The sequence below is a fragment of the Mustela lutreola genome, chromosome 12, assembly GCF_030435805.1.
Source record: "Mustela lutreola isolate mMusLut2 chromosome 12, mMusLut2.pri, whole genome shotgun sequence".
Classification (NCBI taxonomy): Eukaryota; Metazoa; Chordata; class Mammalia; order Carnivora; family Mustelidae; genus Mustela; species Mustela lutreola.
Window position 1 is genome coordinate 22,543,786 of NC_081301.1, and position 13,241 is coordinate 22,557,026.

The 13,241-nt window shown below is 45.3% G+C and overlaps 1 protein-coding gene across 8 annotated transcripts in view; it reads right to left on the reverse strand.

Moving 5' to 3' along the window:
* Positions 1 to 2,922: 2,922 nt before the first annotated feature.
* Positions 2,923 to 13,241, reverse strand: part of PALM2AKAP2 (PALM2 and AKAP2 fusion) — a 451,783-nt gene continuing 441,464 nt past the window's right edge. For all 8 annotated transcript variants that reach the window (XM_059141746.1, XM_059141744.1, XM_059141742.1 and 5 more), the window contains one exon: positions 2,923 to 6,953. In XM_059141746.1, coding sequence (XP_058997729.1) covers positions 6,855 to 6,953 — 99 coding nt within the window. In that variant the 3' untranslated portion in view covers positions 2,923 to 6,854. The remainder of the gene's footprint in view (positions 6,954 to 13,241) is intronic.

The window sequence follows — 13,241 nt, forward strand, 5'->3', positions numbered from 1 at the left end:
TTCTAACGATCATGGCTTCTTCTCCCAGAAATAACTCTGTGTCCATTTGGGTTCTTTCGCAGTGTGCAGCTAATGGAAGCTAGAACATGCCTCCCTTGTAGCTTTTGCATTCCTCAGTTCACCCAAAAGCTTGAACAGCTGGGCCTGCTGTCAGCCAGAGAAGGTTGGAAGAGAGGAGACCTGAGACAAAGCCCCTCCCTCAGCCCCCAACACTGCCCTCTGCCTCCTGGGACCCATGAGATGGGCGGGTTCAGCCCCTCAAGGCCTTTTATTCATTACATTTTGAGGTTGCCCTCAAGAACTTTCCGGATAGAGTCAGGCCATGAGGCAAACACATTTCTCCACTAGGCTACCAATTCTCAATCTTGGTTGCAAGTTAGAAACACCTGGGGAGCTGCTAAGACACGCCCACGTTCACAGCCATGTCTGAGCCCCGTGAAGACAAAATACCAGAATATCTGAGAATGAGGCCCAAGTGCCGGTATCTTAAAAGCAAACTCCTGGGGACCCTGTGTGGGTGCGGCCAAGAAGGGAGCCACAGCCCTGGGCAGTGCTGCTCAAGCTTGCCGCAGGTTAGTCTCCTGGGGTGCTTTTTAATCGCCAGCCCAGGCCAACTGAACCCAAACTTTTAAAGCTCTCCAGGTGATTCAGATGGAGTCAGAAATTGAGAAGTGCTGCTTTAGACCAAATAAGGATAATAAGGAATGCCTTTTATTTTGTATCTCATCTCAAATTATGCAGCCATGTAAAAACAAAACAAAACCAAACCCCAAAAACAAAACAAAAAAACCTTACAGGGTCCTGATGTTGCTACCCCCCCACACACACAATAAAAACTCCCAAAGGTCAAATGAATCCCTTGTTCTTACCCTGAAATCACAGTCTGAATGTACCTAGATATTCCGTTCTCCTGACATTTTCTTCTTAATTTGCTCAACCCCTTCGAGGGGGGGGGGTCCTCTGCAGAGTCTGAATGGAATCGACACCCTGGTTCACCAAGACCCACAAAGCATTGATTTGGCATATTGGATAAAGGCACACACACCCCACCCCCCAATATTCAAAACAACCTGGGACCACATGTGACGGTATCTGCAGCTTATAAATCAGGTGTCCGTTCCCCCATTTTCAAACATTAAGTGGTACGCCCAGACCCTACTCATTACTTACTCTAGGTCGGTGATTCTCAGACTGGGGTTCCTCGGCCAGCCGCGACATGTCCAGGCAACAGGTTAGAAGATTCTTAGGCTGCGTACGCCAGACCTACTGAATCAGAAGCCCTGGATACGAGGCCCCAGTCCGTGTTTAACAAGCCCTCCAGGTGTCAGAGGTATTTGCTGAAGCAGGAGAAGCCGCGCTCCACAGAGGCACATCGCTGCCAGGAGCTGAGAACTACTGCGGACACAGAATGTGGTCTCAGTGGGTAGGCGGAGACTAACCAAACCAACAGGGAAACAGAGATTTGCCACTTTACTCTTCTGGGGGTGCCCACACAGGCATCCTAGGTTTTCAGAGCCCACCACCTGTGAACTGAGAACAAAGCAGCTGGATAATTCTCCCATCAAGTTGAACAGATGCTGAGAATACTAAATACTAGATCATGGCAGAATTAAAAAAAAAAAAAATCTTTATTATGCATTTTTCTTACTCTGAAAGAAAACATCTGAATGCTTGGGCAACATTTTGAAATTGCTACTGTGCCATCTCCGGGGATTTTCGGAGGCCCCGTTCTTTGCCTTTGTGTCTTCTTAGACCTGTCAAACCTTTTCAAGTCTCCCTCTGAATTCCCTATTTGTTCTCTGTGTTCCCAGCAGCCTAGTTTTAAACTTTGTGGGGGTTCTGTGCAGGGAGGGACATAAGCACCACACTTTCTTGTGACACAGGCATCCCATAATGAACATGAGCAATGCTCAGAGGTAACTTCGTGGCCTCATGTGTCCCCCAGTGATTGTCTTTGACAGCTGGTAAGTACAGGGGAGATCAAAGTGGTGTAGGGACAGGAGGTCTCGGTCAGAGAGCAAAAAGCCTGCATGCCCATCTACCCATTAGTGGTTTTAATGCCTCCCATTGGTTTTGGTAAGAGCCTCCTCAGTGAGACTCCTTCTTCCTTCTACCTGGACTATCCTAAACTTTGCCTCCCATTCTGAGTGCCTGTCCTCTGTACCTTGACACCCCTGGCTTTGCCCAGCACTCTGATACTAGGAGTGACAGAGGCAAAGAGGACCAGGACACTGAATCCAGAGCTGATCACAACTTCGCTGTCTCAGAAGGTTGGAAGAAGTCATATACACCAGGAGAGATGGAGGAAGAAACTCCAAGGAGAGGGGTGGGGTGGTGCAGGGCGTAGGGGTGAGGGGGAGGAGCGGGAGACACAAGGTCTGGGGCGTGAGTCACTGTGAGGGGCTGGAGAGTGAACGGAGCAGCCGGGGGTGGGAAGACAGGAGGAAATTTGGAGAGGAAGCTTTCTGATGAACCTGCAATCTTCGTACGCTCTTCAAAGTCTGAAATTCTCTGTTCTTCGGAGGGGAGCCCAATACAGGTGCTGGAAATGTAGTAAGAACAATTAGAGCCCAAGAGCCGAAGGGAAGCTTGAGTTTTACCAATTGTCCTGCTGTTTGCCAAGCCATCCCTTTGACCTTGTGCGTCTACCTACCCGATCTGGAGGCCCTGTACATTCCTGGGGTCCCAACAGAGGTTTCGAGGCTCTAGCTGGGGCAGCCAGAGACAGCATCACATAAAGGGGACTGGGACAGCCTGTTACAGGGACGCCCCACCAGCTAGCGTTGCTTTTTCTGTTCCCAATGTGCAAGACGCGGGTGCTGCTGCACGGAAGTCCAGGCCAAGGGTGCGGGCGTGTCACTGCGTGGCAGATCTGGCCTCCGACCCCCCCCCCCCACCCCCAGTCAAACAAGCAGCCGTGGGTTATAAAAACACAGCACACACTGGGTTTTAATGAGAAAATAATTGTATACTTGCATTGAATGCCTCACAATCACTATAAAACCAAAGCAGGATAATAACATTTAAGTGGTTAACATACACAGGAGAGCCAGATACAGAGTATAATTTTCAAACACAGTATTGCTGCTTTCCCCACTCTCCTCCTCCAAAAAAAAAAAAAAAAAAAAAAAAAAAAAAAAAAAAAAAAAAAAAAAGTCATTTGGGTCCAGGGCAACACAAAATCAATATTGGCAGCTCACTCACTGAATGCTTAAAATTCAGGAAATTGGTTCTGTCACTAAAACTGGATATAGTCACCATCTCTAAACACTTAGGCTATTTTTTTTTCAATACATAGTTTAATTACATCCATTCTTTAGTTGGAAAAATGTTTAATTGTCTTCAAAGAGTCGACACTGTTGTAGTGTTTCTTGTTATGCTTTATGTGTGTGTGTGTGTGTGTGTAGTGTGTCTATGTGGACACTGATCTATATACTGCTTATACGTCATCGTCTAGGGTAGGCAGCATGCAGAGGTGTGAAGAGGCAAGGAAACTGTGTTGTGTCAACTAAGTGGAACACAGCCTCGCCTCCTACCACTGACAGACCCTGTTTCCATAATTTCTGGATGAGAAAGCCAAGGCGTGTCAGTAGTTCATCAGCCCCCGAGGAAAGTGAACATCTATAAACACTGTGGAAAGGAACACTTTCAGGAAAGCTTTTAACATCTACAGAATCTAAATATTTGTTATAGTTGAGATTAACAAGCTTGCGTGCTATTTGGAGGCAGGGACGAGCATCAGAGGCTGATTTTCAGGGCAAGCCCCTTCCTCTTCATGGATTACGCAGGAATGACTCTCCTCCAGGGGTCTGCTGCATCTTCAGAAGGTTCAAGGGGTTCATTTGGGATCCCAGAGCCTAGCAGGGTGCGATGTACAAAGCCCCGTATTTTCTGAAGGAGTAAAAAACTCAAGAGCTCAGAGAAAATCTGGCTCTTCCAAGGGAACTGTAATTTACATTTTCAAGGATCGGGAGTGAGTGGAGCAAGGAAATTGCCATCAGTCATCAGAAGGCAGCAGAGGGAACAAGCAAAGGCTGGAGATGATGGGGCCGTAGGTAAGCAGCTTTGGGACTACGGGAGGGTCACGGAAACTCTGCATTTGTTGCCTTATCGACGCACGGAGCACGCACCCAGGGACTCGGCTCTAGAACTCTGCACAACGTGATTCATGCTTCTGGTTCAATGAGCCGGAGTCGGCGGCCAACTGGTCTGCCTCTAGAGCGATTCCATTAATTGTGTGACCTCCTAAGCTTTCAATCCGCAGCAAATTCTCTTTTTCAAATGTAGGTTTTAAAGTGGGTGGGTACACAGCTTCCATCAAAACTGAACAAAAACCTGCAGGTCAGTCCTGAGGGCTGTTTCCTCTTGTGAAAGACGGTGTTTGTCTCTATCACGTCTGGATCACTACCAGAGGCAGAGTCAGTCCAGAAAGCATGAAGCATGTTCCGTTTTTGGTGCTCCGCCTAGACCCACTTCACTCACCAGCCATCCTAGCTACCGCTGTGCCCCCAGGGCCCCACGAAGGTCTTGTCCCAGCTGTTTTCAGTCCTGTGCCTGCTGCGGGAAGGCTGGAAATCCTCAGGCAAAGCAGCCTTCCTGGGTTCCCCCCATTCCACCCATCAGGACTCCCCACCTAACACAGACCTTATTTTCCTGGGCATGTCTGTCTCCACGCCAGGCTCCCCAACTTGAAAAAGAATTCCTTGCCGTAGGGATCTTTGTTGTGTTTACGGTGGCCAGCACATTTGGCTGAGTAGCCCTTCAGAATATTCAGGACAAAAAACCATATAAGGATGGTGCCCGCCCCCCATCTCTAGAGTTTGGCTTCAAATAGCAGTTTCCCTTGGCAGTTTGAAGGATCCTTGTGAGGTATCAGACAGGTGCATTTTTACTTAATGCCCGCTGCTGGTCTGTGAATAAACCTTCCCCCCTAAAGTCAACACTAGTCTATTAAGAGAAGCAAAGATAACGTGCCTAACATCTACATACACACTGTTGTGGCATCGCTACCTATCAGAGTAACATAGCAGAGCTTATGACATAACAATATAAAAACAAAAAAGAATTTTAGTGAGGTCTGGCTTAATTATTGCTTTTTTAAAAACCACAGTTTTGAAAGAAATAGGAAGAAGAAAAAAAAAAAAAAGGCTGGTCTTTTTTTTTTTTCTCATGGCCAGAATTAAAAATGTTTCTCATCCAGAAATTCAGGGCACCCAATTATGGGATACCCTTTTCATATTGCTTTAAATGACAGAGAGCAAAGCTGGCGTCCTCCACAGTGTACTAAGCTATGAATACAAAGCATGAGAATAAATACGGTACTTTTCTCAATGTCAAATTACAAAACCGCTCCTAACATTTCAATGGCGACTCCTGCAAATACCAGGTTAGGTCAATTTAATATTACAAATACTGTATCCGGTCGGTGCCTCTATATCCCTTTTCATAAAAAAAGAAATTCTCACTCACTCCCGACACTGGCAAACAGCTTTGGAGGAAATCACTGTACACCCTTGTCCCAAGATCATTCTGGAACTTTCATTCTTGTACACACCCTTGACCCAAACACACCAAGGCACACACACGCTCACACACACACACATACGTGTACACACACAACCCTCTTTAGGAATTGTAGCCGATTCCAAGCCTGCACTTAAAATTTCTATTCTATATTTTTCTCTTGATCATCCTGAAAAACACTGGTTGCTCAGCAAAAATAGTATCTTTTACTTCCTTGTTTTCCCACTTCCTCCCTCCCTGTTTCTCTGTCTACCTTCATGACCTTTTCTTTAATGTCTCCTTTCTGACTGATCCAAAATAATCTATCGTTCTTCCTCCCAAGGTCCAGTTTATAATATAAAATATAGCTATAAACACCTTTTTATTTCCTGTCCTCTGCCTCAGGCAGAGTTTGTCCTTTTTCAATGATTGCCACTCCAACAATATCCCTACCGTCTTGAGCCAAGCTGTTGAATGTGTACAGGTTTCATACATGGATACGCTCCCCCCCATCCCATCATAAAAATAGTTGTTGCCCACTAAATAGAGCTTTCATGTGAAGAGAAACATAATTGTGAAAATGTGTTCTCATGAACAGCAAATTAGTCAATACTCAAACCAGACGAGATCCTAAAGCTAAAACAATCCATTTGGTTTGGCTTTCTCCCTCCTTCTCAACCCCTTCATGTAGAATAGATTGTGTTTGCAAGATGAAGAAACAGTGTCTCCAAAAGGTGGATTTTAGGTATTGCCATCACTGATTGCTCCCAGTTAAAAACAACTAAATGGAAGAGAAATGGAATCCTAATGGTCTCTTCCGGGCAGATAGAGAGAAAATTGCATTTTGTTTTATGGCTGCTGGAGTAAACGGAGTTATCCCAACACCTGGGATGCCGTGAGTGAAGGTGGGAAGCCGGTGTAGGAAGTACCCCAGGCCCCGTGGCTTGCACCGGCGTGGGCTCTACTGCTCTACGTGGCCAGTGTTACCAATGTTTGTCCTCATCACCCAGAAACGCTGGTCTTAGTTCTGCCCGTGGCAGCCGTGTTGACTCGTTACTGCTTTGTCCTTGTGAGTCGAAGGACTGGTCCAAATCCAGGTGATTCTTTAAGTCTTTAAAAAAAAAAAAAAAAAATCCTCTCTCTTTTGACTCCTGGGTGTTTCTAGGGTTTGATGGGTGGGCTTCTTTTCACTTGATTTTTCATCATTGGTCATTGCAGCTTCTGGTCTACATAAGGATTGTGGAGTTTGTTCGCACTTTAATAAATATTCCATTAAAATGCTTTGATGTGTGGATTTCTTGGTTTCTTGGGAACCCAAGCACCAAAGAAGCTTCTGGGTGGAAGGAAGTTTGTTATTCATTGTCCTCTTCCTCCTGGTTGGCATAAATCCCTGCCTCCCAGCGCAAGGCCAGGGCGCTCTTTCTTCGATTAACCCGCGTGGCCTCAAGGACCTGAAGAGAGAAGGAAAAAAAAAATGAATCAGAGATCATGGATGTTCACTATGTACACAAACCAGCTTCTCCGTTTCTTTTGTCCTTTCCAAAAGGAAAGGCATCCTCTCAACGGCATCCAAGAAAGGGAAAGTAGTAGTGTCTGGTATGGCCAGGACGTAGAAGAGACATGGGAAATGAAGTCGGATGGATGTGCTGGATATGCATTCATTTCATTGCCAAAGTTCATTTGCTATTTGACTCATAAGTTTTCAATATAAAAAGATTTAATTTCCCTGAAATGTTTTGCATGTCCATCTTTTTCTTCCAAATTTTTATTTAAATTCTGGTGGGTGAACATAGAGTGTCGTATTGGTTTCAAGAGCAGAATTTAGTGATTCAATACTTACATATAACACCCAGAGCTCATCACAAGTCTGGATATGTTTTTGAACTAGACTTGACTCTGCGTTGTGTTTCGCTAACACAGTGGTTCTCTACATGTTATCCGATCAGTGCTGTCTGATGGAAATGTTCTGGATCTGTGTCATCAACATGGTAACCACTGAGCTACATGACTGTGGAGCACTTGGAATAAGACCAGTGTGGCTGCGAAACTAAAAATTTAATTTTAATTCATTTTAATATCCTCACGGACCTTGTGACTACCATATTGGACAGCACAGGTTATCAGTTGTCTCAGTCTCTTTGTAAACAAGCAAACCAGAAAATAATCCCAAACAGCTGGGCCAGTGTGAATTCCATCCGTCAAACTTTGTGGACATACATAAGCCGTGATCATATTTATATCATGAAAGTCGATTTTGGTAGAACTCAACTTCCAACAGAAACTAAGTGAAAAGAAAAAGAGCTTCCCAGGCCAATTAAAGCAACCTGAGCATAGTGATGCAACATCAGGACCCAGGTGCTAATCAATGAAATCCAAGGTCACAAAATCAAGGACAGGTAGGCTCACCACTATCAGGGCAAGGCCCCCCTCCCTCCAGTTCACCCGAGTATTCTGTGGACTCCAGAGGGAAAACTTCATTCAGGCTGTTCCAGCTCTGGTTTGATGGAGATGAGATCCAGATGGATGACATTCAGGTGGCCCACATATGAGAAATGACTCGATTTCATGACTCTGCACCACAAGCAAGCCCATGCGTGCCAACCACTTAAATTATGGTGGCATTAGCTTAGGACATGCAGGTTCTGACATTAAAGTCTAGCAGAGCCAGCACTGTTTGATGATCCGAACTGCAGTGAAGGCTTTGCTGATTCTAAGAACAATCATTTTGGCAAGGGCCAGAAAGGCGGGCAACTCCAGAGCAGCAGGGAGATGCAGGCTGCAGGCAGTCTTGAGCACGAGCAAGTTCTAGGGAGATTCACGACTGGGGGGTCCATCTCAACCTGCTTCTTTGGACACTGACAAATAGATGGACTTCCCAGACCCACCATGTGCTTTCCTCTGGGAAGCCTTCCCCAGGCTCCCCAGTGGGGACAGCTGGACCTACCATGTAGGACGCACTTAGCCATGTCTCCTAAATGAATGTTCATCGTTAAGCAATAAGCCATGTCGCAGGGTCTTGTGTGTAAGCATACTACAGTCACTTATTCAATATCTAAGAATAAGAGACTGATAGAGGCAAAGAAGTGTAGTTTAGTAGAGAATTGTCTAGAAGGTCAGTGTGTGGTAACACGGTACTAAGAGAGGGTACTGGACTGGATCAGGAAGTCCTCACTTTCTTTCCAGTTCCGTCTGGAACACGGTATTGTTCATGGCATCTCGTGTCTCAAGTTTCTTCATCTGCAAGATGTAGACAGCACCTGCCCTGGGTCGCAGGCGTTCTCCGGAGACAGTGCTGACTCTGAAGCCCAGGCATGTCTAGATTTAAATCCTAATGACTGTGTGACCTTAGAAAAGTCATCTATCCCTGGGCCTTAGTTCTCTTAGGTGTGAAATGGGAATCCTAAAAGCTATAGTTCAGAGCTGGCCGAAGGAATAAATGATACAATGTACCTACGGCCTAGTTCCCTGTGCTCTGCAACTTTGTGAACTGTAACAATTTCCATCATTATTGGAAGGGGGTTGTAAATGATGAACTGTTCAGATGTAAGGCATTTTTATAAGGAGCACTACACCATTTACTGTCTCCAGGTAATCCAAGGCTTCTGGTGAGGACTGGCTCAGGGCTGAAGGCATCCCACAATGGCCTTTTGAAGATTTAAAGGCCAGGCTCCTGGAGAAGGTATCTAAATGAGCATTTATTCCATAATTAATTCAGAAGACAGTAATGTCGTATGTGCCTATGTGGGTGTGGAGCTGATGCCCTAGGCCGCTGTGCCACACTGCGGCTCAGTGTCCATAAGGAGTCTGTCGAAAGAAGCAACAGAAAGAACAATACTCCTCCACAGGGAGGGAGAGGGGAAAACCTTAAAAAATTTGAAAATAATAATAAAAAGTCTGATTTAAAGGTTTATCATTTTCACAAATTCAGATTTAGGTTTGGTGAGAGCGAGAAAAATCAACTCTCTTTGAACAACCCCCCTAATATTAATTTTCTGTCTCTGGTCCTTGAAGAATTCAAGCAAATCGCTCGTTTCTCATAGAAACCAACAGACGATTGTACTTGGGAGGATGGATAACAAAAGACAGAGGGGTTAAGGAATGTCCGTGACTCCATTCACGTTAATATTCTGTCTTCCTAAGTCCTCTTCAGTTGAAGATAGACGGGGCCCAGTGTTATCTTCCTTGGACATACCTGACCCGATTTTTGTTATTCTTAATTATGTTAACTCAAAGGGGATGGGGCCTAAAACCTCTTTCTTCCACTGCCATTGCCGAGATGAGAACCACAATTAGTCATCGAGGTGGGTCCATGGGATGATACAACTTTTATATTTCATTACTTATTTTATATCTTATGAAAGAATACTCTTATCTTTCAAATGAAGATTACTGATAATCATCAGCTTCCATCTCTGGTAGTAATTATTTTGCAAGATAGGGAGATTTTAAAAATATACTGTGCTATAATAAGTAAGCATAACCATCCTGAAGAATAACGTGCAGTATGTCATGAGTGGGAGCATGGGGAGAAAGCCTCTGACCAGTATTTCTCTCCGAGAAGAGAGAAATTCTTCCAGAGCTTACACAAAGAGATAAAGCATAATGTTCATTGAAACATTGTTTGTAATTGCAAAAAAATAAGGAAACAGAGAGAGAGGAACCAACATCATCAACAGAAGGATGAATAAACAGTGATATATTCATTCAACAGGGAACGATACAGCAGTCACAATGAATGAGCCAGAGCCCTCAGTAACCCTGTGTTCACATCTAAAGACAATGTAGACAGAATAAAGGAGCAGAGGATATAACAATGTGATATGTTTCTGGAAACTTTTAAGGCATGCAAAAACCAAGATGTCACCCACGTAGACAAACATATGAAATATAACTATAAAAACATGCACAGAAAGGATTAACAGTAAACTGAAGAAACGTCACCTCTCCAGAGAGAGAGAAGTGGGGGCTGGGGAGAAGTAACAAGGGAGCTCGAATGGTATTTGCAAAATTAATAGTAATGGTATTAATTATTAATACCTGTTATTAATATTAATAATTTAAAATATTAAGCAAATATTATGAAATGATAAGCATGGTCAAGCCTGGATGGGTAGGATTTATTGCTTTATTATCTCTTATCATTGAAACATTTGAATGCCAACTCCATGACGTTGGGGACTTGGTTTCGTCAAAGGCTCTATTTCTGGAACCTCAAAGAGGGCCTGGGGTGTCCTAGGTCCTCAATAAATTGTTAACTGAGAGAATGAATGAATGATTCTCCCTACAGTTCTGTATACTTGCAATAAGTCTTTTATAAATAATAAAATTCTAAAGAAAAAATACAAAAACGTGATTTTGTAGCAAAAAAAGGAAAAATATTTAAAAATTAGAGGAAAATGAAAAATACTGTGATTTTTCATAGCACAGATATTTGTGAATTCTGTGAAAAAGGAAACTGTAGAAGAAGGGAGGAACTTGGAAATTCAATGCTTAAGGAGCTTCCACAAAACCCAACCAACCAACCAAACGACTGGATCCACAGCTCCGTCCTCGTGAGCTGCACTGTCTTCTAACCACACCAGACTATCTTTGCTATCAGTGCCCGAAGAAACTACCATCTGTGCCTTTGCATGCAGACCCCTTCTGGATCCATGAGCAGGGCAAGGTCTTCTCCGGTCCCACCACACAGCACAGCAAAGCACAGCAGCAAGGAGCCCTTTTGCATTTACCCCAGCATTTCCAGGCAGTCCCCAGAGTCCCTAGTTCCGAAAAGGCTGGAAGAAAGAAACACGGGAGACGAGCTGGGTCCTTGCCCGTCTCCTCGAACACATCAGGAAATGGCAAAACCACAGGAGCATGCACCTGGCTCAGGCATGCAGGAACAGCAAGGCAAACAAGTGGAAAAGTACCTCGGAAGTCACCTTGCAAGACAGTAACTTAGAGGTGTACTGGCAGAGAGGGAAAAGAGCAGGGTTAGTACACAGCAGAGACACACTCGCACAACACCCTCCCCCAGCTGGAAACCGGGTGCCACGCTGGGGGTGGGCGGGCGGGGACGGAACATCGGGAGGCCATCACACACACAGGTGCCACACTCGCTTCATCTGATATTAGTTTATTTAAAACTCTATCTTGGGGAGCACACAAATACCCTGCTATTCATTAATAAAAATATCAGATAAGCCATACTTTGTTAATTCAACATTTGCTGCTTCCATTTTTCTGTGTTTTGAATTAACAAGAGTCCTCCCCACCCCTGTGTGCAGATGGCCGCCCACCAACGAGGTCTTCGATGGCTATACTGGATTTGCTAGAATCTATAGCCAACCAGCCTCTTCTCTTCCTGTAGTTCCTTTGAACCCCACAGCAGTCTTGTAGCCCACTGTCCCCCGAAGAGAAGATCCAAAGCACAGGAAGGACTTGATTTGGATGCAAGGTTTGTGGGGGCAGATTCTGTGAGCCAAACTATGGCCAGCACCGCCTAGGGAGGGCACACAGCCATCCCTGTCACTATTTTGGGGGGCCTGGATGAGTTCCTGACAGCCGGGTGATCATGAAGGAACTAAAAGACCCTTTAGTTCCTGTGGGAAACTCAACGTCTCTGCAAGAAAATCTCCAAACAAAATGGGCCAGCTAAGGGAAAGGACATAAAAGAATGGACTTTGGGCAGCCCCCTCTGGAACTATGGTAATGGTAATGACCTTGTGTTTACACAGCTTAGGACACTGGAGGCATTTCTCAGTCTTGGCCGCTGGCATCCATGGACTGGTTAGGTGAGGTCCAATGTCTGTGGTCATTATCGGCTATTAATGTGTCGCGCTAAAAATTACAGTTCTGTGATGGTCAAGGCTGATGACCCGGGTCTGATGAATTCTTTTTGTACCCCCACAGAGCAGGAGCAGCTAGGAGAAATCTAGGTAGCACGAAACATCCTTGATTGTGGCTAAGCTTCCCACGGAGCTGTGGTGTGGGGCACAGGACAGGACTCCCTCGTCCATTCCCTGAGAGTAAGTATGGCCACAGGGTGTCTTGGTTTGAGGGGGAATGTGTGTGAGGAATTCTTAGAAAAGCACGCTAGCCCCCAGCTTTGACTTAGCCCAGAAGAACAGGTGAGGCCTTCTCTTATTCCAAAATAGGCAGGGACGACTGAAAGATGCCTCAGTAACTATTTCGGGGGCAAGGGAGAGTAGAAACCCTCCAAAAGCAGACCCTATGCTAGAAGCGGGGTTGGGGCCGAATGCCTACAGGAGACTGTAATTTGGGTGCAGGTCAGCATCTCTGCGGTGAGAAAGGGAAGGCAAATCCACCAACTTGTTCAAGAGCATCACTGACTCAAGAACCCGTTCCCTTCAGAGGCTCAGGGAACAAGTGGCTAGAAAAACACTTTTGCCTAAACATCGTTCCTTTGCAAGGCACCAGGGAACCTTCTAGGAAACTATGATTCACCAGCCCATCGTGTGTTACAGGATGGACCAGAGATGGCCATCAGGCCCAGATAAGGGGACACTTTCACAAAGAAAACACTTCCAGATACGAGCAATCCATAATCAGAACAGGACCGTTGCATCTGGGTGTGTGGTGCACATGAGGCACAGAAGAACCAGGCTGAGCGGGTGCACGGGGTTGCAGCTAGGTCCGCTCACTGCCCTCCCAGTGAGGCAGGGGTGCATCCTGGAACATAAAAATAGGTGCTTTTTTCTAATTTGTACAAAGGCCCTGTGGAGGCTGGTAAACCAGGG